Source organism: Hydractinia symbiolongicarpus, chromosome 12 (assembly GCF_029227915.1).
Source record: "Hydractinia symbiolongicarpus strain clone_291-10 chromosome 12, HSymV2.1, whole genome shotgun sequence".
Lineage (NCBI taxonomy): Eukaryota > Metazoa > Cnidaria > Hydrozoa > Anthoathecata > Hydractiniidae > Hydractinia > Hydractinia symbiolongicarpus.
In genome coordinates, this window is record NC_079886.1 from 17,072,005 (window position 1) to 17,099,873 (window position 27,869).

At 34.3% G+C, this 27,869-nt stretch overlaps 5 protein-coding genes across 5 annotated transcripts; 1 reads left to right on the forward strand and 4 right to left on the reverse strand.

Annotated features, from left to right (window-relative positions):
- Positions 1 to 469: 469 nt before the first annotated feature.
- Positions 470 to 3,844, reverse strand: LOC130622627 (superoxide dismutase [Mn], mitochondrial-like). Its single transcript, XM_057438111.1, has 5 exons — positions 3,483 to 3,844; positions 3,296 to 3,412; positions 3,117 to 3,223; positions 2,054 to 2,126; positions 470 to 781 (listed from the first exon to the last, which is right to left on the reverse strand). The coding sequence occupies exons 1-5, from the start codon at positions 3,703 to 3,705 to the stop codon at positions 639 to 641; spliced, it is 663 nt and encodes a 220-aa protein (XP_057294094.1). The 5' UTR covers positions 3,706 to 3,844; the 3' UTR covers positions 470 to 638.
- Positions 3,845 to 4,244: 400 nt separating this feature from the next.
- On the reverse strand, positions 4,245 to 6,544 carry LOC130622624 (general transcription factor 3C polypeptide 5-like). The gene has a single exon (XM_057438107.1). It carries the CDS (start codon positions 5,847 to 5,849, stop codon positions 4,284 to 4,286), a length of 1,566 nt encoding a protein of 521 aa, XP_057294090.1. The 5' UTR covers positions 5,850 to 6,544; the 3' UTR covers positions 4,245 to 4,283.
- A 141-nt stretch (positions 6,545 to 6,685) lies between these two features.
- On the reverse strand, positions 6,686 to 7,145 carry LOC130622630 (39S ribosomal protein L54, mitochondrial-like). The gene has a single exon (XM_057438113.1). It carries the CDS (start codon positions 7,074 to 7,076, stop codon positions 6,756 to 6,758), a length of 321 nt encoding a protein of 106 aa, XP_057294096.1. The 5' UTR covers positions 7,077 to 7,145; the 3' UTR covers positions 6,686 to 6,755.
- Positions 7,146 to 8,512: 1,367 nt separating this feature from the next.
- LOC130622626 (small glutamine-rich tetratricopeptide repeat-containing protein alpha-like) lies at positions 8,513 to 12,780 on the reverse strand. Its single transcript, XM_057438110.1, has 11 exons — positions 12,629 to 12,780; positions 12,463 to 12,554; positions 12,094 to 12,160; positions 11,147 to 11,246; positions 10,951 to 11,055; positions 10,250 to 10,304; positions 10,065 to 10,158; positions 9,869 to 9,942; positions 9,554 to 9,591; positions 9,331 to 9,477; positions 8,513 to 8,702 (listed from the first exon to the last, which is right to left on the reverse strand). The coding sequence occupies exons 1-11, from the start codon at positions 12,726 to 12,728 to the stop codon at positions 8,558 to 8,560; spliced, it is 1,017 nt and encodes a 338-aa protein (XP_057294093.1). The 5' UTR covers positions 12,729 to 12,780; the 3' UTR covers positions 8,513 to 8,557.
- Positions 12,781 to 21,070: 8,290 nt separating this feature from the next.
- On the forward strand, positions 21,071 to 23,890 carry LOC130621319 (contactin-associated protein-like 2). The gene is made up of 6 exons (XM_057436617.1): positions 21,071 to 21,115; positions 21,345 to 21,367; positions 21,812 to 21,891; positions 21,968 to 22,028; positions 22,126 to 22,198; positions 22,632 to 23,890. Exons 1-6 carry the CDS (start codon positions 21,071 to 21,073, stop codon positions 23,253 to 23,255), a joined length of 906 nt encoding a protein of 301 aa, XP_057292600.1. The 3' UTR covers positions 23,256 to 23,890.
- The last annotated feature ends 3,979 nt before the right edge of the window (positions 23,891 to 27,869 follow it).

A 27,869-nucleotide genomic window follows, 5' to 3' on the forward strand; every position in this document is an offset into this window, starting at 1 on the left:
ATGAAACGCAAAAATGACACGTGACTGTTGTATGATAATTTATGAAGTTGAACAAATTTTACGTTCACTACAAATTGGTTGTGTGCGTTGCTTCCGAGGTAAGAAACAAACATAAAACCAGGAAAACGTAGCATCTGCTCTCCTTTGTGTTTACGCTTCTATAACTTTCAAAACAAATTGTCTGCGCTGCAATGCATTCATACCATAGTTACATGGTCATGATGGTCACACCATGTTAGAGAAAATTTCATCAAACTGTACGTTTTGATGTTGTTAAAAAATACGCGGGTTACACAAATAAATTTTGTCACAAGATTCAAAATAAAGTCAAATTCAAAGTTAACGTCTAATAACGCAATTTGCCTATTACAAAAAAAACATAGCAAAATAATTTCAATCTTCTCGAGATCAGGTTAACGGCGCTTTAAATCTATGGTCACACATACTAACATAGTAAAATACTCATTAGTTTGCGTAATATAATATTCTATCTATTGCAGCTGCATCTACATTTCAATAGATGATTTTTTTAAATCGTATTCTAAGTTCAAGAAATAGGTTAAATTTATAGATTTGGAAGAGAATCGTCAGAGTAAGAAGTTATTTTTATTTACACAACGTTTGAAGGTCGTCTCCTTTTATTGCGCCTTAGCGTACCTCTCTGCAACGTTGTTCCAATCGACGATGTTGTAAATAGCATTCACGTAATCAGGTCGAACGTTCTTGTACTGTAGGTAGTAAGCATGCTCCCACACGTCGATGCCCAATAAAGGAACCAGGCCTAAACGGAGAGAGATTTTTTACAGTACTGTGGGAGGTTTTAATGCCGAAAATGAAAATGGAATTTTCAATCGCATACTCATAGGTGATGTCCACTCCCTTTATTTCCCTGGGATTCCTGACATTTTTCTATTATTTTTAGATTTAAATTGGCATTTTCCTCGTTTTCCAGTTTTTTTAGCCGAAATTGCACACTAATTGAAACATTCCCCCACAAATTTTATATTTAATTACAAGCATGTTGACAGGATTGACTGTAAAAAAAAAACAAATACTGCTTAAAATTTTTAAAAAAAGGAAAAGAGTTCTGATCGACTATTTAAATCGAAAAGACCTGACTTCTTCCTGCTATTTTGACAATATTTTGGGAATTTTGTAGACTTTTTAGTGAACCCCAGATAACATCAACAAATAGGGGTAAATAAAGTTGATACACATACGTGGAAACTTTATTAGACTTTGCACGAAGATGCATGCAAATGTAAAGTATTTAAAAAAAAGACACTATAGAATGGAGAATTTTTAAATTACATGGTGTACTGCGAAAAATTAACGTGCTGTAAAAATTCTCTGTCAAAACGTTTTTGTATTTTTGAGGATACTTAAGACAAATTATTAGGAGTTCCAATTTGTAAAAATTGAAGTAGTTTTAAGGCATTCGGACGCCATTCACATGTACAGTAGACGTTAATTCGAATGCCGCTTAATTCGAACTTTCCGTTATATCGAACAAATTTCCAGGTCCCTTGAGTTTGGTTTATTAATTTCTTATTATTTTAAGCTGCTTAATTCGAATTCCGCTAATTCAAACATTTCGCTAATTCGAACAATTTTTTAGTCCAAAGGCTGCATTATGCTCGTTAATTCGAAATTTTGTGTATCGATAAATAAAATCTTATGGGAAAATAAAAAAAAACGTTTTCACTGTTATTTATTTTTATTGTATCACTGGTGGCAAAATTTCTTTCAATTTATCAATTAAATTGGCACTTTCAATAAAATGAAGTTTACAAGGAATTTAGAGGCCTTACCCATCACCAAGCAAAAAACGGTAAAAGGTTTTTATAAAAAGTTGTAGTAAAGTTGTAATAAACTTATATTAGCATAAAACCTTTAAGCGTTTATTAAAATTCTTGTTTTTTCTGAACTTCCGATAATCCGAACATTCGTTAATTCGAACAAATAATTTAGTTCCTTGCGTGTTCGAATTAACGGTCGTCTACTGTATATTTAATGCAATGATGTCATCATAGGTCAACAAAAAACAATTAACCTGTTGTTGCTTCTAACGGATCCTGATTTGGACATGTTGCGATGCAAAGTCTTTTGTTAACCTTATCGAATCCCTAAAAAAAAGAAGTGTCGAATCCGTGGTGTTATCAATTCAGACATTCTCGGCTCAATGTGTTTTACTCGCTGGAGTAAAACAATTTGGACGTCTACCGAAACGAAACAGTTTTTTTTATATTTTTTGCTGTGTTAAGGTTATCCTTGAACAATCACCCTTACCATAACCCATAAAATCTTTTTAGATACAAGGAAAATCCCTGGCTATAATAAAACCGAAGGTAGGAAAGACTAAAAAATAACATTGCTAAACATTCAAAATTACGAAAAGAAAAGTACACGCTTTTTTAAATAAGAATATACTTTATAAGAATATTCAAGATGAAGTTAGCCAAAAAGTTAAGAATATCCTAAGAATTGCATGCATGGTTAAAAACGTTTGGTTTTTCATTCTTTGCTAACTAATATAAACTTGTATCCTATTATTGATGTAAAATGTCTTTTCCCGGGTTTCATTTGAAATGTTTTTCCCGCGCAAAATCTTACTGTCTGTCTGTAAGTTGAATTAGGTTGCTTAAACAACAGCATGTTAGAGAGGATTTCTGCACAAGTTTGCATTCTCAGATATTTTAATCTCATCTTATGCTAAGAATATACTAGGACGATTTTTGCGTGGATGTGAAGAACATTCATGTTAAAAAGAAAAAACACTTCTTATTTTTACAAAAACCAAGCGTGTTTACAAGACGGCCCGAAATACAAGTTACTACGAGACAATGTGTACCATAACTTCACAGAATTGTTCTAAAAAAATATTCAAAATTCAGAGTTTTAAAGTTTTTCTGTGAGAATGAGGGATAATCAGGGTTTTCACGTCGTCCAGTGTGATTGCAAGGTTTTCAACTTCTCATAGATTAACGATATAAGTAAATGCTATGCTAATAATAACACCAGAATTAAACACACCAGATTTTACAAGACTTTATTTGTATAGAAAAATCAACAATGACTAAAAAACTCAGATTTAAACAATGCTATAAAATACATACCAGCCATCCCCAGCCTGAACCCTGAACTGCGACCGTAATTGCGGAAAGACGGGTTTTTAGGTTTCCAACTGAACCGAAATCACGGTTAATCGCCTCCAGCAGTTCCCCTAAAGGTGGGCAAAATGTAAAATTTAATAAAAAAACCATGACCATGTGACATTTAAAGGTAGCGCACATACCAGAGGGATCGCCACCTCCATTAGGCGAGAGATTTGTCCAAAAGATGGAGTGATTAAGATGGCCACCACCATTGAACTTCAATGCTGGTGCAAGCGAAATAACTTTAGAAACGTCACCTAAAAAAATAATAAAGGTTATTTTAAAAGAACGTAATGACGTTATGACGACGTATGCAAAGCAAAACACCTTTTTCTTGCGCCTCAGCCAGTTGCTCCTCCGCCACGTTCAAGTTATTCACGTATGTCTGATGATGTTTACTGTGATGCAACTGCATGATTTCTGCAGAGATGGTGGGTTCTAACGCGTTGTAATCGTACGCCAAATCTGGAAGAGTGTGCGCAGACGCAACTGCAACTCGTAATGCATGACGTATAGATGGTTTAAACACGGCTCTTGCCTTTGTCAACATGTTCTTGTATTATCTATGTAACAAGCCAAAATTATATGCTATCCCTTTGTAATATCTATGAACATGCAGAGACGTCTTTATATTCACATATGGCGTTACCTTCGCTATTAAAGCTTCTACTGGGACAAAATGTTCTAAAAGACCGATCTACCTATTTGTGACAAACCACTTATCACTTATACACTAGCCGTTAACCCTCCGTAAAAAACAACGGCAATTTACCCGTCGCTGTTCAAACTATCTTTGGCTTACAGATGGAAAGTTAGGTATTTTAATATAAATACAAAAATATTATACATATATTGATACACAAAAAAAACACCTGAAAACAAAGACATGTAATAAAACGCCGACATCTCCTAGTAAAAAAACGTAGCAAGCGACTTCAGGAAAGCCATAAAACTTTTGAGATCCTTTTTTATGCCAGATGTCTAACTTTCAGACAATTCTCCTAACTTCTCCCCATCATCTGTGCACTCCTCCACAAAATAAACTTAGGATTGAAACTCTCCAATGGAGAACAACAACAACAATAACAATAAAGTCGAATTAATCATTTTTTAAGACAAGTTACAGTGTCATTCAGCATCATAATAGTCTTCAAATTCATCTTCATCAAAACCATACTGCGATTCTTCTTCTTCCATCATATAGTTTTGATATTGCTCAATGGCCGACATTGAATCGTCTATTCCCGACACTGAATCATATATTGCCGACACCGTGTCGTCAACTCCCGACACTGTATCATATATTTCCGACACTGCATCGCCAGAGGAAGTTTCCATTTGAAAGTTAGTTTCGTTTTCTTTCTGTGCTAATTCTGAATCTTTTTTCTTTTTCTTTTCTCTTTCAAAGTAAGCGTTCACTGTTTTTGCCATTGCCACACGAATTCGATTCATCGTACCAGGTGGAAACCAGCCCTCCTTCTCATCGCATGTTTCCAGACCGTCGTTTTCATGGATAATTTTTTGCACTTCTTCGTCGTGTATGTCGCAGAGCTGAAACATCATGTTGCGAGACGACAACATTTTGTTCGGCGAAAAAACATACGGTTCTTTGTCGATGTTTGCATCGTCTGCCGGCTGTTCAGCAACCGCGAGTACAGAGGATCCCAACGACAAGTTGCGCGATTGCAAATTCCTTGGAATGTAATTCTTATAGCTACGTCGAGGTACCAACATTTTATAACTTCTCTTCGATTCTTTCGAATCTCGTACACGAAAATCTAACATTTGATATATTTTTGCCTTTGGGTCGTTTCTTGGATCGTATCCCATTCGACACCACATCGTGCGCCAAGGACCGCTTAACCAATAAAAACCGTAAAACTGTATAATCTTCTTTAAATGTTCGTTGCTAACATCCAACTGACATGATACGGATAACTTAGACCAAATTGGTCTCGCATCAAATAACTCTTTCGCTTTATCGACAGCACAACAATCCGGGCTGTTTTTCAGTTTTTCTAACATAACGGAGGCGTTCTTAGTAGGCGCTAGTGGTACTGTATTGATATCAAACAAAGCTGCCATGGATTCCGCTTGACGACGCTTTCTTGCATAGCCCGTCCCTTCGTCAGTATTGTTCCGAAAATCTTCAGTAATATTTCCTGTTAGTGATTGTGTGCTGATACCGAGGGGATCAGGGCGGTAGTTGTACGAACCGCAAGTGTCAATGCGACCAAACGTAGGCGGGGCTAGGTAAGGAGGGAAATTCTGCTGACCCAACTCGCACCCATGTAACGATTTGTAATAGTTCCACATCGGCTTAGGAGTAAGATATTGGTAGTCCATTAGCGTTTTGAATTCGTATCTTTCCTTTACCACACCAACAATCTCTTGTTGAAACTCGTACTCATCAGTACCCGGCTTCTTCCTGCGTCGGACTTTCATTAACACACCGGTACATGGGATCAGGTCGCCGCACACGTGGTGAGAGTTCAAATCTTCAGGACGGTATGTCAACTGTAGGCGACACTTTGTACTGTAATAAGTTTTCGATAGTTTTTCTTCCCCACCGATCGTTTCCAACATCTTGTCGACATTTTTAATAAAGCCTGGGTATTGAATACAAAGTAGTTGTTTTGTTTGCACCTTACTGAATTTAGTTTCGCTTCCAGAAGAACTAGATGAGTCTACCATTGAAGTTTCTGTTGTTATATCTAAAAATCAAATTTAGAAATTTATATACATGGTTTTAAATACACAAGCTGCTTTAAATCTGATTGAAGAAACATCTAACAGCCGTAGTGTAAACAATACCAATAAATAATTTTATGACTCACAACTGGAAAAATTTACGCCAAAAGTCAATCCCATATTGACATTATAGTTCTCACTTCCCTGCCTTAAACGTTAAAAATCTTAATTTTAAAGTTGCGCTGATCCGTAAAATTATGAGAACTCAAACATGCGTTTCATAAAGTGTCCTTACAACAAATCAGTTATACTTTTGATTTACAGAAAAATAATTTCTCACAGTATGAAGCATTTAAACATGAAAGTCCCTCTCTAATGTCTTATTGACGTTCAGCGAACTTCATAGAAGTAGGCGACATCCAGGCTAGTTAAAAAGCACAGAATACTGCACTTAAAAGTAAAAAGATAACACCCCCCACTCTCACAAATTAACAATGTTAGATTTGACGCCCCTTTCACATAAGCGTATCTCGCGGTTAAACGACCCATAAAGATTTTCAATAAATGACACTCGTAATCAAGTCCTTTTCTCATTAGACCTTAAGCACGTCGTAATGGGTAAATATTGATTTAAGGGCGCTTGCTTGAATCTGCCAACCTCACTTGTTTTTTGTAAATATAAAAAAAACATGTTTGAATTAGTGTTGTGTGATAATAGCAAAAAGAAGGATGATAGGCACAGTAGTTCAAAACAAGCGCCACTCTTGAATAAAGACCCTAATTTGTTTTTGAATAAGCGCCCTGGAAAGTCCATAGACAATTTACGGTGATTAAAAATGAAATTATTATAAAAAGACATTTTCGTAGAATATAAATATAGCAACCATGTACAACTACAAAACATCACTGCTAAAACTTTCTCTGCTTCCGCACTAGATTTTGGTGACGTATCGTCATTTTTCTCAACCGTCTGTAATACGACTTGCCGTCCTGCTCCGGTGACATGTCCTTAAAGTCTTTTTTCGGACCACCCAACTTCCACAACCAATCAGGGTACTCGCAGTCGGCTTTTAAGACAACCTCTTCCCCATCCTTTTTATAGTTTGCTCCAGGACAAGTGGTTGGGAGACTAGTCTCTGTTGAATAACGCCGACACGATGACGTCCTGAATATCGTTAGCACGTCGTTTGTTTCGTTTATACAACGTCGGAATAAAAGCCGACAAAACATTACACTTATCCTAGAAAGTGAATAATAATAAACGTCAAAGCAGAAGCACACATACAAAACGAAATAACTTTTTTCGAATTTGCAGTACCAGGCCACTATGCAAGCATTAAAAAGCGCATTTTCACTTAAAAAGAAAACGGAACGAAAACTTTCAGAAAGTGGTTACGGACTGGTTACGGACTTTGCTTCGTCATTTAATGTTCAGTGGCCTACAACATAGAATCTCTAGAAAGTGTCGTTACCACAACCATGGGTCAAATAACGGTTAAACAATGTTGATACATAAGTGTTTTTAACACTGACCTGGCTTAATGTATAAATAATCGAAAAATAAGGAAAGCATCGTTTTAGCTTATTTTCTGCAACCAAAAAACCTGCATTCTACTGTATGTGGTTGTCAGTCTTATCATAGAGTCAAATTTGAGGACATTCAAGGACATTTAATGAGAATTAATCTTTTTTTAAAAGATAACGGTATTATCACAAAAAAAAACTTCAGAGATTCGAGAACATTTTCATGTTACTTGAGGAGTTTTGAGGATACTTTTCAAAATTAAGGAGAATTGAGGAGTTTTGAGAAGGCGTGACAACCTTTCTACACGGGTGCGTCCTTGGAGGAAAGGTGCGTCGTACTCATAGTGACATAGTGATGCAGCTCAAATTATTTTTTGAAGCATTTTTAAACACTGTTTACACAGCCAATCATCAACTTAATTTTTTCAAAGGTCTTTCCGGTTTCCAAGGCTCTAACAATTCCTTAAATTTTTCATATCAATCAAGTATAACAAAATCCATATTAGAAAACAAGTTTATACGAGAAATCAGAAACATGAGATACAAAAAGCAGTGATGCATAAGATCTCATGCAGCGACAAAAATATATAGCCTTACGTCTTTTGGGCACTATAAAGAGAGTGACATTTACAAATGCTGGTAGGTTTAAATAACATGACTCTCTCCTACAGATGAAATCAAAGCAACTAACACACTGAATGAAGAATTTGCTCTAACGCAATATTGATGTTACGGATGAGAAATAACTGATAGCATAAACAAAAATAAAAAAAGATATAAAAAAAAATGCAAAAGAATCAGTTCTTTGTGATTTGCTTAAAGGTAAGAAATAATATTCATGACTTTACTTCAAACTCTTTAAAGGCTCGCAGCAAGCTACTTTAAAAACTTGCGGCAAGGTATACCAACTCGTGACAAAGTGCACCAACACGCGACATGTCCACCACATGATTAAAACGTTGTACCGACTTGTGAAATAGTGTGCCAACTCGCGACATGTTTTACAGCATAACAAGTACTAATAATACATAAGTGTTCTCAGAGAAGGCTCACAAAAATCGACAAGATTTTAGCACACACAATCTACACTGCGTGCTATCAAAAACAGACTTATACAGCAAGACAAGCATTAAAATTCACAATTATTTACTACCATATATTCATAGTAAAAAAATATTCAGACGACGTTAATTCCCACCGCCAGATGGTGGTGGATCATCTTCTTTTGTAGGCGGAGTTTCGGTCGGATGTTGTCCTTGCTGGAACTGCGACCTTAAATTGTTGACAAGGTCTGGATTGGTTTGACGCATTTGTTCAGCGAATTGTTGTGTTCTAAATTTCAAGGCATACAGACGTAAGTAAATGCGGTAATATATATATTTTTCGAAAAAAACTCCTTTGAAAAAAATTGTGTTAAGTTACAGGTATGTGTTAAATTCCTTTCTTGTTCTAATTAAGATAAAACGCCAAATTATTTTTCCTGATTTTCTTAATCTTAACAGTTGCTCAATATTTTTACACACATTTTTTTAATACATCAGCAGTCAGTGTATTAGCCAGTATTTAAAATTTGAATATATAGTTTAACTTCCAATCAGACTGTTGCTAATAGAATGCATAGATGAGTTTGGGGTTCGGTCTTAAATTGGGAACTCTTTATCGACTTTAAAAATACTGCAGAAACGAGATGTTGTGGAGCAGATACAAACATAACATAGTTAATACAAACTTGCAACACAAAGGTCATTTAAAAAACAAACTGGGATGCAGGATAACACATGCAACAGGCTTCCTTGCAACACAACGTTCTGTATATGACAAATCTGTTTCAGAAATTCCAGGTTTCCAAGGAGGGAAGGAAGGGAGTAAATAGCAATGAGTCCGTATTAACACTCTACAAGCACAAATTTCAAAGAAAAGGTGCAGACAGCCTAATTTTAGAATTCATAATAACACCTACGCATTCATTATATTCCCCAAGTCAAGACCAGCTGGCATTTGAAATCCAGTGCCAACCCCTTCAGGTTGGGGATTTGCCGTAGCCTCTTCTCCTGTATTTTCTTGTGGTGGTTGTGAAGGAGGCGGGCCACCCATCATACTAGAAAACCTAAAAAAAAAATTCATTGTGTGCAAGACATGTGCATTACATTGTTTTGACATCTAGATATAAAAAACTGGCTTACATATTTTGCATTTGTGGATTCTGCATAAAACTTTGAGCCTAAGAAATAAATGGCAAAATATACTACAGTATCTAGATAGTACAAATATTTCTGCTTGATCAACTATGCTGTACTTTGACCAGACCAAAATTTGAATATCCTTGAGGTACTGTTTTTCTAGCACTATCTATAATTATTCTGAAAGCTCTAACAATATCTCTTGATTTTGTATTTTAAGCAGTCGTCAATTTTCATTATCAATTTCTCTTACAAGATCGTAATGTTAAACAATTGCTGTAAATGTTACTTAACATAACTCAAAAAATTGCTTCATACCATGTTCATAACTGCAGGATTTGAAAGAAGTGATCCCAGATCAAGTCCTGCCAGAGGATTTGCAGCTGTTGGAGCTATAATTATGGAAAATAAAAAACTTTGTTTTTATTTTACAAAGACAGTCTGGTGTTTTTCTGTATAAATTTACATAAAACTCGACCACCGTAAAAATTTAATGTAAAAAATCACCACTAACCTGCTGCTACACTGGGTTGTTCTGATTTCATCTGCTCTCTTGCCAGTTCTAAATTTTGTTTGTAGGAATTATTTGAAGGTTCCAGATGGACAGCCTGAAAAATGACAATAGATTTCAATACATTCAACAGTCAATTACATTTTTCGTGATATAGCTGAATCAAAAGTTGAATAATTGTTCCAAACCTTTTCGTAACAGCGAATTGACTTCTCGTATTTTTTTCCATTCAAGTATACTAATCTAAAATCGACAAAATGAACATTTACATTGGAATGTTAACAGTAGGGCAGTATATTTTTCCACAACCCTATTAAAAATGAAAACCGAAAGAAGCGGTGTTAACCATTACCACAATGCTTAACGCATTTAAATAAGTGTACCTAACTTCAAATTCCTATTTTCAATTTTTTTTTATGTGGTGACGAAATGCAATTAAATGCACCGGTTTTAAAACAAATTTTCGAAAACAGCAAGATTAGGAACTTTGATATGTGAAATATTCATTTTTTTGTTTTGCATTTTTGCCCATATCCCAGAGTAAACCCAAAAATGGGATAATAAAATGTCTATGTTCAAATTAAATTTCCAGAGCATAATCACAAAACTAATAACGTCAGGGTTTTGTTTAAAATAGAAATTCTGTGTATGAAACAGCCACTGATTTAATTCTTCAGATATGAAAACATAATATTTTATGATTTCACAGAAAAGAATATCTCCTTAATAAAACCCCAGCATAAATTAACTTTTAAATTTTTAATAAATAAATACTCAGGGAATCTCATTGGTCATTTGCAATAAGCTGTGAGTATAAGATGCCAAACTTAGTACCCAGACACTATCAATTGTTGCATAAGAGAGAGTAAAAACGAAAAATATAATGTACCCCATTCTGCCATAGGCTTTGCTATAATTTGCATCAATTGACAAGGCTTTTTCACAATCAACAATAGCTTTTTCGTTTTCATTTAACTTAGTATGTGCAGCAGCTCTACAAAGAAGAAAACAAAACATTTCTTGAAGTACACTAAACAGAATTTATTAAAAAACTGAATGAAAAGATCAATTTTAGTTCTGCATACCTGTTGCAATAATACACTGCATTACTTGGATTTAAATCAATTGCTTTTGTATAACATGTGATTGCTTCTAAATATTGTTCCTGTTTCATCAAGTCATTTCCTAAAATTTAAACTTAATTAGAATAATAAAGAAATTAGGCAAATGTTGAAGTAAAAACAACTAGCAATTGGGATTTTAATGCAAAGAGGTGTATATCGTCAGTAGTAACAGTAACAGATTAAAAACCTACCCAAATGCAACAAAACCTAACGTAACAACTACGCTCCACCATAAACTTATTCTAAGTATTCTAGTGTTTGCTAATCCTTGGGTAACCCATCTCACAAAATCATGTGTGTGACTGTAACTAAGGCTTCCCAGCAGTTAAGAAAGATTTTCCTAACTGCCAAGAACCATATCCATTGCTTAAATCTACACTACTGTGCTTGCGACATTGTAGTTTGCTAAAAAAATCTTGTGATTGTGTGCCATCACATGGAGGTGCACACACACCTGAAACAGAATTGGGTATGCTGTCTTTCAGTCATATGTGTAAAATCCTTGTGCAAAAGTTCATTTTTGGAGGAAACTGTGGCATGATTGAATAAAGAAATTTCAAAATGCAATTGTACACATTGGTATCTTAGAAACAATTTAGGGCATGCAATGATCAATCATTTTTACAAAGCAAAATGTTGGACACAGGCATAAAAATTTTGTCCCCTACGAACGGTAATTAGACCAACTTGGTTCATACATATTTTGTTGATTTGTGAAGTCACAAAGCGTACATAGCTTAACAGAAGTTGTAAGAGAATGGATAAAGATTTAAATTTATTGCAATGTTCGAGCGATGAAGAAGACTCACAAATATAAAAAATAACACAGTTCATATTTACACTATAATAAACATATTATAAGCAAAACTTCTTATCAAGGTAATTTTCATTTCAGCAGGATCATATACCTTGGCTTTTTAAGTCTTCTGCTTGCTTTTTATGATCATCTGTCACAGGTTTTGTTTTAGGAGAATTCTAAAAACAACATCAGAAAATCATGAAATTTCTTAGAATATAACCTAAATGAGTCTCTTCGGGAAAGTCAGATTATAGGAAGGAATTATGCAGCGTGTGTGGAGATAACAGTTTGAGGGAATTACTAATTTTAAATGTGTAGTAGAAGTCATTTTAGAAAGGATAAGATCTGAACAATATGTAAATGAATTTACAGATAACAATTTACCATATCTCTTTATGGCATTTCTAATTACAAATTTTTAATGAGCTCCAGTAAACTTTTCACTTCAATATACCACACAGAATAAACAAAAACATACATTCAGTGCCACATCACATATGTCTAAAAGGTTTAATGATGAAGTATTTGAATCTTGCAGACCATAAGCATTCTGTAAACAATCAATTGCAACTAAAATAAGAAACAAACAAAACTTTAGTCAAAATATTGTAATACTTTATTTCATAAAAGAATGTTATTTTTACCTTCTAAAGCTTCTGTTCCATCCTCACCCAAACGACCACTTTCTTTTTCGGACTTTAAGAAGTCTATGATAGATAATGCAAGCTCATTTCTGGTATTCATTTCTGGAAAAATATTTTTCTTTTGTTTTTATCTATTAAAGAATAATTACCATAAAGAGATTGGTAAGGTTATAGGCAATGTAACTGCTCAAAAGAATGAGCTAAAAGCAATCCATTCTCCATTAGCTTTCTTTATTCGCAATGTATTGCTGAATATACGTGTCAGCTAAAAAAATAGAAGTGACATGCACCTGATTGATAAAAATGCATAAGCACAAGGATTTCCATACCTTTTAAAAAATCTAGATGCGCTTATTTTTTACAATTTTCCTTAGTGTAAATCTTTTATCCTTGATTTCTTAATCATTTTAGCTAACCACGATCTGCTATTATTATTGTAGATGTTGCAGAAAACATCATGGCACAAAGACAGAATACTCTATAGGAATCTCAGATCCTTTGCTTTGAGGAATTAGAATTTTGAATTAAGAGACAGCTAGTCATCATAATGCTAGTTGTTGTTTTTGTTTTCAGGTCAAATAACATCAGGAAATAAAAAGACTAAAAAGCACTTGGACGGTAACCAGAAGATCAACTTTTCTTGACCTTCATAAGTCTTAGTAGTTATATCCCTATCTTTGCTACTTATCTTAAGAAAAAAGGCAGTGAAAGAGATATAAATGAAAAAAAATTGCAAGATGCATTTAATCTTAAGCCAAATGATCACAGGCCAAAGCAATAGGGATAGTGTGAAACACTCAAATTTAACATTTTTACACTGATATCAGCATTATTGTTTAAGTTATAAAAATAAGGATGAAATCATTTGACAAGACAGAAAGCTAGCTATACAATTTGCAGAAGATATTTTATGTTAAAAATGGCAAAGAGAAGACTTAGCAAAATTTTGACTTATAGTTTTTCTACAATGTGGATTGACATCATATAACAAATAACATTCCTGGTAGCAACATAACTAAAGATATGGCATTTCTTGTATAAGCGCTATATACAGTGCCGATCGCGAGTAAAGCTACACATCTTTGAGAGTACGAGTGCAAATAAATGCGAGTAAAATAGTTCAGAGTGAGAGTACAATGCGAGTGCGAGTAAAATAAACGAGAGTAATCTTTTTAATAACGCGAGTACGCAATAATTAAACTACCCGCGAGTAAATCTTTAAAAAAATATATCATGTTACTCGCGAGTTATATTAAAGAAAAACATAAGACATTAATTTTAATTCACCATTTAATTTTTTTTTAATTTAGTTTATAATTAAAAAATAAATTTTTAAGTTCAACTTTTGTGTCTCTTCTTTAAATGCTTTCGCTACTTTCGTTATGTGAAATCACTTCCAGCATGTTCTTTCGCAAACACAGAGTCAGAATGATATCTAATTATAGTTATGGTGATCAATTGCCACATGCAGACTTTGCTTTCTGAATATTTTTCAACAAACATTGCTTTATAACTCAGACAACAATCTGTATAATTTTAAAATATCGCCGTAGAAACAGGACGTCACTAAGCTTGTTATCTTTTTGTTTTTGTTGGGATGTTTAAAGATCGAAGCAACAAAATAACGTGAGGGATTTTTTTTATAAAAAAAAACAGTTTAATGTTTAATGATATATTTTTTTAAAAAAATCTAAAAATAAAAAATATTTACATCTAAAAAAATATTTACAAAAAAGTTATTAACTGAAAGAGTTTTATGACTGCAACATGCATGATTTATAATTTTTCTTTGTTCTGTTGCTACGTCGTATAAATTCATCAATTGCACGTTGACAGTCCCTCCATGCACCCGGTGCAGCCATGTTGGTTGGATAAAACTTCCAACAAAAAGCTTTAACAATATCTTGTTTGTAGCCATCAATCGCAGGTTTTTTAACTCCTCGACAATTTCTTCCTACAAGCTCCTTGTGGTCAAATAATTTAGCCAGCAACAGATAGCTAAAGTTTTTGAAAGATGTCGCCCCTTGTCTCACTTCATTGGCTATCGGCCAGAATTCGGTCGGAATTTCTATAGTAGGAGCTGTGTCCACCTTGTATTTTTTTCTATTTAATCTTTCATTTATTTGAAAATCGTCATCATCAATATTCGTCCTCTGCATCGCCTTTAGTGGAGACAACCCCTGGACTGAAGGTAATGCTTCGTCACTGTCGTCGATAAAGTTTGCGGATAAGGCAATTGCATTCCCTTCCAACGTTATCCAATTTTTTTCAATGTTTACATTTTTCCCTTTCGGGTTTAACAATTGCGTGGCAGGGAAAAAGATGCAAGCGCTAGGTGAAGTGAGGTCCTTTTTAGTCTATTTCTTCGCACAAAGGTATCATTCATATTTATATGAACAGTCAGGGAAAACAGCAAATTAGGATATCATAAACTAATTAGGCTATTCACCAAATTAAGAAAGGGATTCCTAACCTAACTTGGCTATGCTATCCTAATTAGGCCATGAAAAGTTTTTAAAAGCAAAAAAATCACCGTTAACGCGCTATCCACATCTTTATTTCACTCTCTTTGTGCAGCTAAATTTCAAAATTTTGATATTTGAAAAAATCGTTTCATTCTGGCCAAACATCATCTTTCCACATGAGGGTGTTAATAAGCCGCATACGCCGTAAAAAGTGCGAGCGTTTTCGGGCGAGCTCGGCGTTTTAAAAAAATTCAGGTATTTGCCCGAAAAAACCTGCATAGTCCCGAACAATGCCCAAAAAAAAGATTCGCCATAAATGACTCTTGAAGAATTATTTAAAAAAGTATAAAAATTAAAATGAACTCTATCGTAGTAGGTTCTTAAAAGAATTGTTTTTATGGTTTTTGATAAGATTTACTTGATAAATAACTTATATATAAACTTTATTACCTCCTTTCTCTTCAAGCACGTTCTTTCAACTGTCGTACTCCATGTTTATGTTACAGGATGTTGCATTTCGGGAATGTTCTGGGCGAGTTTGGGCGTGTTCGGGAAAGTGCGGGCGGTTGCGGAGGACAACCATTAATTTAATTTGAAAAATTCGCCCGAATTAAATTTAATTCGAAAAGTCGCCCGAACTCGGCCTTATATATGCGGGCATTTGCGGCTTATCGGCAACCTCTTCTTTCCGCAACCGCCATTTTAAAAACCGCATTTCGTTTGACATCCTTATAAGGCTATTTGATATCCTAATTAGGTCATTCTCTCAGGAATTAAATATTTTGTCTACCCGTGGTTAGTTTTCGTTGAAATTTTGATGGGTTGCACAATCAGTAAGAATCAAAACAACAAGTAATATGGATGGAAATATGCGTATTTTTTTTGCAAAAGTTTGTAAAAAAAAATGGGCTGAAAAAGACCTTTCTACAGCAAGCTTCTGCATCTTTCTGCCTGCCACGCGATTGTTAGACCCAGAAAAGGGCCTACCGCGGAAAATGTAAACATTAAAAAAAGAGGTTATATAAATTGTATATGTCATTTATGTGCAGTGTCCAACACAGATGAAAAAAGATGAAGGTAAAAAAACATTTTGACAGTTAGCTAGCTAGCTAATTTATCTACCTACCTAGCATGGCACTGTCACCATTACACTAAAGAAAGCATTATATTTTAGCTAGCTAGATATTGGAAAATATAGCTTTAGCTAATAGCTGAAAATAGCCACACCTAGCCAACGGAAAAATGTACATAAAGCCTCTACTTTTTAAAATTCAATATATAATACAAAAGCATTGGGTCGCACAAATCGAATTACATCGTTTTGTTTTAAAGAAAATACGAGATTCAACCAGCCAGTCCATTCGACACTTGAGGTCAGAACGACGATAACCATTATGTTACGGTGTCACAAAAGCACCAAGTTAAGTTTGGCCCACACTACGGGTTAGTCGTCCACGTATTACTTCCTGAATATGAAGGAGATATAGTATTCAACATGCGTTAGACCTATGTACGTTCCCAAGCCTTGTGGATATAATGAATTCCTATTCTCCATATGCCCCACTTTATCACACAATAGCCTAGATTCAAAACAACAGTGTACCATGGAGCGTATTTTCATGTAGCACACTGTAGCGAGGCTCATTAATGTCTGTTGTCGAGTGTAGCAAGCCCTTTCTTTCCTTGTAGTACAATGTAGTAAAGCGTAATTTTTCGTAGCGGTGTGTAGCAGTACGTTATTTTCTGTAGCAGGCCGTAGTGGAACGTATTTCTTTGTAGTAGAGCGTAGTAGCCTGTAGTAGCATGTAGTAGCCTGTAGTAGAGCATAGTAGAGCGTATTTCTCTGTAGTACAGTGTAGTAGCCTGTAGTAGAGTGTAGTAGCTTGTAGTATAGTGTAGTAGCCTGTAGTAGAGCGTAGTAGAATGTATTTCTCTGTAGTAAAGCGTATTTCTCTGTAGTAGAGTGTAGTAGCCTGTAGTAGAGTGTAGTAGAGCGTATTTCTCTGTAGTAGAGCGTATTTCTCTGTAGTGACGCGTATTTCTCTGTAGTAGAGTGTAGTAGCTTGTAGTAGAGTGTAGTAGCCTGTAGAAGAGCGTAGTAGAATTTATTTCTCTGTAGTAAAGCGTATTTCTCTGTAGTAGAGTGTAGTAGCCTGTAGTAGAGTGTAGTAGAGCGAATTTCTCTGTAGTAGAGCGTACTTCTCTGTAGTAAAGCGTATTTCTCTGTAGTAGAGTGTAGTAGCGTGTAGTACAGTGTAGTAGAGCGTATTTCTCTGTAGCAAGCTCATTTCTCGGTAGTAGACAGTATTTCTCTGTAGTAGAGCGTATTTCTCTGTAGTAGAGTGTAGTAGCCTGTAGTAGAGTGTAGTAGCTTGTAGTAGAGTGTAGTAGAACGTAGTAGAGCGTATTTCTCTGTAGTAGAGTGTAGTAGCTTGTAGTATAGTGTAGTAGCCTGTAGTAGAGCATAGTAGAGCGAATTTCTCTGTGGTAAAGCGTATTTTTCTGTAGTAGAGTGTAGTAGCTTGTAGTAGAGTGTAGTAGCCTGTAGTAGACTGTAGTAGCTTGTAGTAGAGCGTAGTAGAGTGTATTCCTCTGTAGTAGAGCGTATTTCTCTGTAGTAGAGTGTAGTAGCCTGCAGTAGAGTGTAGTAGCCTGTAGTAGAGCGTAGTAGTAGAGCGTATTACTCTGTAATAGAGCGTAGTACGCTGAAGTAGAGCGTAGTAGCCTGTAGTAGAGTGTGGTACGGCGTATTTTTCTAGTGCTGCGCAACATAGGCATCCACATTTTGAATGTGACTAAAAAGCCAATTACAATTCATCACTATACAAACTCTGTTTACAAGAAAAATAATTATTCACAGAGCACTATTGTTAAGAAACACAGGGGCTTACAGCAGTTAAGCTTCATACAAATAGTTTTAAAAAATATTCTAACTTTTCAGTTAAAGTGAACTGGGGAAAAAGGCGTTCAAATGACTACCATCGCCATAATGGTCTCGCACATATACAAACGAAAAATTATCTGGACATCTTCCCACAAAAAGATTCTTATCAGTACATCAATTGTAGTTGGTAGATAAACAAGGCATGATGGCCGATCGCCAGTGGTCATCATAATATCAGAGACAAAGAAACAAATTTAGCAGACACGCCTAAATATTCATTTTCAATTTCACATCTTGTGTTTTACTGCGCTTTTCAATACATACACATTCACATTCAAGTAGATGTTCTAATTTTTTGGCGTAACATACTCTGTACTCAACTTTCTTGGTAACCGGGATCATTACTGCAAAAAGCAAGAAATCAAATGCGTCAATATAGCTTAGTGGGGATAGGAAAAGAACATTTCTTAACACATTTTTCAAAATCACTTTTTTGAGAGCGTTCGCAGTTATATTACAGTAGACCCTCGATATAACGAACCCCCAAGGAGAATTGAAAAAGTTCATTATTTCGAGGGTTCGTTATATCGAGGGACCAGAAAAAAACGGAAATTTTTCCCCAATCTTCCCAAAATCGCTTAAATTTTTGTCCATTAGAAGAACTTGGATGAAGAACACTTTTGATTAATATTTTACTATAGTACACCGTCAAGTATATGTAGATTTAAATAAGGTTGAATCACATAAAATTCAAATAAAATATGTTCGTTTTTGTTTATAAAAAGCAATGCAAAGACTTCTATCATGGAATCATTTGGTTGGTTGTTGTGTAGACACGTAAAGTGCTATCTACGTGGTGTAAAAATATCGAAAACACTGCGTGTGTTTTGGTTTTATTTGACTTATTTTGTAGCATTTGATACTTTGAGTTCGTTACACAAATGTTTTATTTTCTCACTGGACGGAAAATTTGGTTGGTTAAATCGAGGGTTCGCTATATCGGGAGTTTCGTTATATAGAGGGAATTTATAAGAGTTTCTTAAGGCAGAATCCAAGGGGAATGAACTTTAGTTCGTTAAATCGAGGTGTGCTTTATATCGGGGGTTCGTTATATCGAGGGTCTACTGTACGTCATAGCGCCGTGCGTAAACCAATCAGATTTAATAACTATTGTTTTCTTTAAAAAAAATATTTTAATTTTTTTGGAAATTAAATTGTTGCATTTCCTATTCCATGAGAACGGTACAAATATTAGTAAGAAGTATATTTTGAACTTCATGTGTATGATCGTAAGAAGAAGGCGAAAACAGAGACACAAATGTATGAACTTCTAGCTAATCTGTAAAATATGTTGTGTCATATGACATGTGACAAACCACTTTCAAAATGATTAATAGAAAGAAGTAAATTTAGTATTTCTTTTTGCGAGGCGATAATTAGTATTTGACTTTATTCAAGATGAAATTAGAAAATAATATATAAATATTACACTTCATTTAAAACCTCCTTATGAATGATGAATACACGCACTTAGTGTTTCTGTAATCTGGTGTAAAAATCACCCCAAAGTTGCTGTTGTTCAAATAGCTTAATTCAATTGACAGAGAGCAACATAATTAGTTATACTTTAATAACTATGAACGCTATTAATATGAAATTACGATTTTTTTTCTAAGATAATTTGCTCTAGTGACTAGTGTTGACTGTGTCTTGACCTAGTGACTGTGTTGTTAGATCAAATTTTCGAATTTCATAAAAACGTCACTATAGAAAATGTATCTATAATGACCAAAATCTTTGATAAAACAATTTCAACAAACTCAACCATCACCACTAAAGACCAGTTTTGTGTGGTAAGCCTTAGAGCAAACATCAGGACGGAAACCACACTTTGACAGGCAAGTTTTAAGATAGCTTCGTTTTTTGGTTCAAAGTCTCTTGGCGTAGCAAACTCTGTAGTTTTTTGTAGGTCTTTTGTCGTATAATCTAGAGTTGCGGCTGAATATTTTGAAAAAATCTTTCGCATATGGAAAGTATCATCAGCAATGGTGTTGTGTGGTGTCTCGACTGTGTCAGTAACCAGGAATGAGCTATACAGTAACAAGCATGAAATCAAATGCCTTTAGTACAGTCGAGGGAAGAAGAGGGAATAGAAAAAAAAATTCCTAAAACACGTAGAATTTTTTTGATAAACATTGATTAAAAATTGATAAACATTGCATCATAGTGCTGCGCGTAAACATGACTTCGTTTATAAAACCATTTGTAAAATATCGGCACGCCATCCCCTCTTTGTACTCACACAAAATGCGATGTACTAAATCGCCTTTGTCGATGACTGTGAAAAATATGCAGAAACATCAGTAATGTTTAGGTGAGACCACATTAGCATTTTGTTGTTTTCTCGTAGCCAACTTGCCTGAACTTCTGGGATATTTTTATGCTGATAGCTAAGCTTTTTTTGGTACTCTCTAATATTAAGCTTTTTTTCTGTATGTTCACATTCAGGGTCAACGAACACATTTGACAAAACTACGAACATTTTTAACAAACTTACGAACAGATTAAACAAAACTACGAACACTTTTGGCTAAAGTATGAACATGTTCAATAAAATATGTTTGTACTTTCGTCTAAAATGTTCGTAGTTTTATTGAATGTGTTCGTAGTTTTATGAAAATGTCCCTAAAATAAACAAATTTGAATTTTGAAACGTGGCATATATAAAAATAGCGACACACAAATATTAATATTTAGTATAGAATGTCAAAGCTCAGAAAGAAATTTTGTTGTCGCGATTGTCCTTCTAACTAAGGTATAATTGTGTTTTTGATGACAGACTTGTTAAGAATTGTTTTTCTTCTGATTCAGGAAGTTCTTGAAGGAAGCACTACCTGTTTTCAGAAATAAATTTTCCTTTTAAATTATTTATTGATAAATTTAATAGTCTGGTAATTTTTAGCAATTAAGTAAATCACTCGTTTTATAACTGTACAAACTACTTCCTGTAAGGGTGGCATTATAGAAAAAAATAAGTAAATAAATAAACAAGTTAATTAAGCACGAAAGATTTATTATTTTGACTAATTAAATATGATTTTGCCCCCTCTTTCTCACCAAGTTAACATAGTTTTTAGGGTAAAGAGCGCTGTTGCTGCGATTATGCACATTTCTTGTATGCATATAAGAACACCATGTCGTTTCCGCGACGTTTCTCCGCTATAAAATATTAAAAATAACATCGCATACGCCATGTGTTGAATTGTGTTATTTTAAACGCTGTTGTAATTCGGACAAGATTCAAAGTCACGCGTCGGGAAATGTGTATCGCGCCAGTACTTATTGAGGTATAAGTGATTGTGTTTAGGTAGTTATAAAACTACAATTTCTGTCTGTAACATTTCAACAAAAAGTCCCTGGAAATGTAAGGGTTGATAAATCCGTTAGAACAATACAAGCAATGACCTATTTTTTTAACTTTCCCATAATATTCATGTGGGGATAAAGAAAAACTATTTTTATAAAAAAACAAACGTGTATTCATTATTTATAAAGGATTTTAAATGCAGTGAAATGTTTTTGCCTTATTTTATATTTAAAAAAGTTGAATACATGTTTTCCCTTACTTTATCTTGAATGAAGTTAAATACTAATTATCGCCTAGCGAAAAGAAATACTTAATTTACTTCTTTCTATTCATCATTGTGAAAGTGGTTTGTCACGTGTCATTTGACACAACATATTTTTCAGATTAGTTCGAAAAAAAACCAGAAGAACTATGAAGTTTTTGCATTTGTGTTTCTGTTATCTACTTCTTTACACACTCATACGTAGTGGCCACGCAACGATTAATTTGCGAAGTTTGGAGCGTTCTTCCTCTAAGAAAAATGCGTTATTTCGTCGAGTATTCCGCGGTAAGTTCTTGGCCAAGCCAAATCTTGGGCGGAGTATCGTGGAGAATTTCAGAGAATGTGGAGTTTTATGCTTCAGGAACACACAATGCAATTCATTCAATTACCAAAGAAGCGCCAAGTACTGTGATTTGCTTCCAGTAGATAATATGGATGTGAAGAGGAGCGATTTTGTTAATAATTCGGATTGGGATTATTATGACAGTTTGTCACGTATGTTCCAACTTATTGTTTTAGGTTGCATATTTATTTGATTCATTTTTATGCTGTTATTTTGTCTTGTCGTCGAAGTATAAGAAATACAGAGGATGTATCTTCTCCTTTAATACACCTTTATAGCTTTGCATAAAGGAAAACTGGTCCTGCAATCTTTAGGTGAAGAAAGTCGACCTCTGTTTCTTGCATAAGGATGTTACGGTTTCTTTAAAAGAAATGTCTATATCCTAGACATGCGAAAAACTGCTCATATTTTTTTGCAATCTTGGTAAGCTAATAAAAAATCTTACGTCAACCTTGGAATACAGCTCTTACTAATATTTATACCTGCAAATTGTCTTGCTATTACGATTTAATGTTTGGAAAAAAATTAGAACATGTATACGGAATGTGAATATGCATGTAACATTGTTATTCCCCTCTATGTGTTGAGAAGTTTCGTATGGTTTCCAGGTATGGTCCAGGCTGAGATTATGCTTCACTTATGCCTAATTTTTGAAATTTCTCATTATAAAACCGGTTGAAAGATACCTTTGTTGTTTTTAGAATTTCCATACGAAAGTTGCAAGAAAGCACTACAGTCTGAATTTGTTGACTCTGGTTGGTTTTACATTAAACCTGTTGGTCAGGTTGGAATCGTAGGAGTACACTGCAGAAAGGAGGAGACGGGATACTATGTCGACATCCATCATGACAGAGAAACTTCAATTTATGTCAGCGGATATGAACCTTGTGGCAGTTATTCCCATCAGCTTAAATACAATGCTACTAGTTTGGATGCAGTGATATCATTGGTCGATCAATCAGTAAGTTGCACCCAATATGCAAAAATGAGATGTAACGCTGCTCAAAGCTATCATAATGAAGATCCCCCGTGTCACTATTTAAAAGATCGACATGATGTTATTATTAATTATTGGGCTGGTGGCGACACAAGCAGCTACTGTGCTTGTGGAAAAACAGGAAGTTGTTATAGTGCATTAAAAAAGTGCAACTGTGACAGCTCAAGTAGCACCACTACTCTAGAGGATTATGGAAAATATACCGAAAAGGAGAAATTGCCATTAACAGCTGTTCATGGTGGCGATACAGGTTATTCGTATGAATGGTTGTATCTGACGGTAAAGGAAGTTGTTTGCAAAGAATTGTAAAAAGAATTATTTGAGTAACATATGTACAGTACCAGTTGATACAAATTACCAAATAAATACGTAAAGTACCAGCGGATTGAAATGGACCAGAAGCAAATTTTTTATAAGCCAATCAAATTCAAAAAATGAATTATTTTTTGTTTATCCAAACGGAAAAATTCAGCTTTCTGTAAGAACTTATAATATAAAAACCTATTAATAACTTTAAATTAGCACTCTCCTATACATATTACATAAAAGCTGTTAAAGGTCGTAGTCACTAGCACAAAATTTCGCAACTTTGTACCGGCTAACACTGAACAAAGCACTTATTTTCAAGTTTCAAGATTTTTTTTGTAATGAAAAGTTAGTAAGAAAAGCTAGACAGTATTATCGTATACAAAAATAGTTAGAAAAGTGTCTTTCGTCTTTAAAGTCAAAAACGTTTGGCTAAGGTATTTTAGTTAATTATCACCGTTAACATGAAGCAAACAAGTCGTTATAATTTTTTTTTTGTTTCCTTTGTTTTTTAAGCCTTTTTAATAAAAGTAGCTTTTCTCGAGAATAAAAAGCACCGCTATTAATAACAGCACCTGTAAATAAAGCTTTGTAAATGTGAATTTTTAACTAAGTTGAATTATGCATTAATACATGATGTGTACGTATTTTGTAATGCAAGTTTAAGTTGAACATGGCGGAATAACCATCGTTGAACTGTTCCGACCCTTTTCTTACCTGTTCATAGCCGACTTTATAAACCAGTATGTTTAACATATGATTTTCTTGTAAGGGTGTTAATTATAATTTAAGCGAAGATGGTGCGTTGCAGATACGAGTCTTCATTTCGGCGCAGTTTAAGAACACCTATTGGTTTAGCTTATTAACCCTTTTCTGTTGTGGCAGGTTCTAGTAAGATAAATGAAAAAAAAAATGACTTCCAGAGTCCTTAAAGTCCAGAGTCTATCAAACAAACTGTTGGTAAAAAAATTGCCATCTTTTTCTGACCCCGTTCCCAGAGCATTCGGCCTTTTGGATTCTCTAATAACAGCTCAGGATCGAAGAGAAGCTGCTAGGATGGTCTTTTTTAACACTCCATGTGCCCTAAACTACCTTTTTTTTTTTTTTTTTTTTTTTTTTTTTTATTTCACATTATTTATTGTCGAAAATACAATAAAAATAGTCATATTTAAAAAAAACTGACTAATTAAAATCGACTTCATGTAACTAACAAATATAAATTAAAAATAATAAATAAACTAAAAAGAATTTAACCTCAAAAGGTGATCTTATTTCTATATGTATCCTAAATTGTGAATATACAATCTACAAAGACGACACTGACAAGTTAAGCCTTTCCATTTTTTTAGACAACTTACAAACGTTGAAATGCATGGCGCTTCTTGAATAGATTTTGGTAGAGTTGCCCATAGCTGCGGTCCTCTGAAGGTTACAGTTTCCAAGCCATATTTTACAGTTTGTGCTCTACCTCGAAAAAACTCTGAATTAATACGATTCGAGTACCTATTTTTGTTAAGAATAAATACTTCGGACATAATATCAGGATTGGTATTATTTTTGACTTTATATAATTCCTTTAATAAAATAATCAAATTACGGTGATGTACACTAACAGTTCCAGTTTTATCCAATAGGTCTTGAAATGAAGAGCTATAATCATTAGTTATTACACGAAGGGCTCTACTATGGATTCTATTGATGGAATTGTTAGTAGTACGGTTACAAAACATCCAAAGTAAAGGACAGTAACCAAACTGAGATAAAATAAAAGAATTTAATATGAGATATAATTTTTGTTGATCCATATACGGTGATAATCTAACAAGAGCATTTAATTTATTGCTTGCTTTCTTGCACAAATCTTTAACGTGTTTGCTAAAAGTCAACATATTATCTATTGTAATACCAAGAAGTTTTTCCTCCGAAGAGCATTGCACAGCTGTTCCATTGATATTAACTTGTAGAAAACATTGTGTGTTGCTACCGAAAAACATAAAATGACACTTCCTTTCATTCAGTTGTAAGCAGTTTAACCTAAACCATGTTGAGACAGTCCTCATCTCATTTTCAAGCTCGTACAAAATATTTTCCTCAGAGTTTCCTATAACATAAATCGTGTTATCGTCAGCATAATTGCATATATCGCTGGTGACAAAAGATAAAAAATCATTCAAAAAGATGTTGAAAAGGAGAGGTCCTAGCACAGATCCTTGAGGGACACCGAAAGTCATTTCAAGCCATTCGCTAAAAGAGTTTGCCAGTCTGATACGTTGCTTCCTATTTTTCAGATAGCTAGCCACAAGTTTTAAAGCCGAAAAACTTAAACCATAAGCATATAACTTCGCTATGAGAAGATCATGGCTAATACAGTCAAAGGCTTTTGATAGATCCATAAAGATAGCTCCAACTTTTTGTTTGGCATCTAATGCTCCTCGCACTTTCGAGAACATACGCAAGAGAGATTGTTGAGTACTAAAGCCCTTTCGGAAACCACATAAATACGGAGATAGTTTATCACAGAAAAAACCCATAAGTTGTTTATATAGAAGCTTTTCAAATATTTTAGAGACCACAGGCAAAATACTTATAGGTCGAAAATTTTCTTTAGCTGATGGATCGCCTTTTTTAAAAATTGGACAGACTTCGGCACATTTTAACTGATTTGGAAATTCAGAATCCTTAATAACGGTGTTGTTAAATATGCTAACGAGACTTTGATAATATAAACTATAATAATCTTTCAAAATTCTACTCGGAATATCACCAGCAACATTTGATTTGGATTCATCTAATTTCTTCATTTCTTCCCACATTTCACTTCCCGTTGTTGGACTAAATTCGAATCTCGCAATATGGTTATATCTCTCATTGATTTTTTGGATACTCGGATGTAATTCGTATTTATAAATAGCATTCAGAACGTAATCATGTGAATCTGTTGAAACATCAGGCCATCGATATAACTTCAATGAACTGACAACCTTTTGAAAATAAGAGTTGAAGATATTTGCTATGTCTTCATCACTCGAGATAATACACTCATTTTCGATAAGAATGATTTTCTTTTGGTTTGATGAATCATCACTGACAAATGGCTTCACAGTACGCCAAAAACATTTGTTATCTGTTATCTTCTTAGTATTAAGGTTTGAATAGTAAGTAAATTTGGCCTTTCTCGACAGCTTGACACAAAGATTTCGTTGTAATTTATACTGCTTGATGTTTTCAGCTGAAGGGGATGATATCGATTTATTGCGTAGTCTGGAACGCAGCATGATAGCCTTTCGCAAATTTTTGTTCATAAATGGTTTATTATTCGATCGCAAGATTTTCTTTTTAAGTGGCATATGATTATCTAATATATTTTTGAAAGTGTTATTAAATTGTTCATACGTGGTTATATTTTGCATCCTGTTGGTCAATTCTGATATAAATATCTCTTTATTAAAATGAGAGTAGTCACGATAATTCACAACTTTCGGTGGAGCTTTTACATAAGTAGTTTTCATAACAGTTAGCACCATTCTGTGAAAATCTGAAAGACCAGTTTCGATAGTACTTGTGTGTCTAAACGTTCTTCCAATATTAGTTAAAATCAGATCAATACATGACGGATTTGATGCTGATTTAAAACATGTTTTTTCTTTTATTAGATTAGACAAATCGAAGGCACTCATAAACTCTGACATTTCATCACTATCTGGCTCCAGGTTAAAATCGCCCATTACGATAATGTTTGAGTAATGTCTCATGTGAAAATTAAGTGCATTCGTGATATTTGAGAGGAAAAAGTGTGTGCATTGTGACGGTGGACGATAAGTGTACAGCAATAGGTACTTCTTCTTCCTTAGGTTTATCTCCAACGTAATCAGTTCTATTCCATTCTGTACCTTGAATGAAGTCAGTTCTTTAGTAAGAAGATTTTCATTTGCAAAGATCATCAAACCTCCACCATTTTTATCCCGGTCACGGCGAAAGGGGAGCTTGAATCCAGGCATGTCAAATTGACCTACCGGGAAAGATGAATCTACTTTTGTTTCACATATGCAGAGAATATCGATGTTGTTTTCCACAAACTCTTTCAGGAAGTCAAATTTATTTCGTATTGAGTTGATATTCACGTGGGCAATAATAACATTCTTAGGATTTTTTATCCGTAAATTTCTCAAAGAAGGTAAAGTATTGGAAAGGTTTTGACTGTCATTCACATTCATGTCATCGTTGTAGACTACATTTTAAACACGACAACTTTTTTTCGATGCCATTTGTTTTTTACAATATGTGAAAACTGTGGAGCTGTTGCTCCTCTCGTATGTCGATTAATTACTGTTGTGGCTACGCAGTAGGACAAAAAAATATCCATGGAATCTTAATGAACTGAAGAGAATGTGTAAACAACCTTTTGTTCACCTCTATTTTTTTTTTAAATTAAGCCTGATATATACACCAGATCATTTCTTTGGTTGTATCGCCCTTTCAAGCTGCATAGTCACCAGATCTTTTTAATTGTCGTATTGATTATTTCTTACTGTCCAACAGAAATGAGTATACTGAAGATAGTAGAAAGTATCTTGAATCCTCCGTTATATACATGGAACAACACAGGTAAAAAATCTT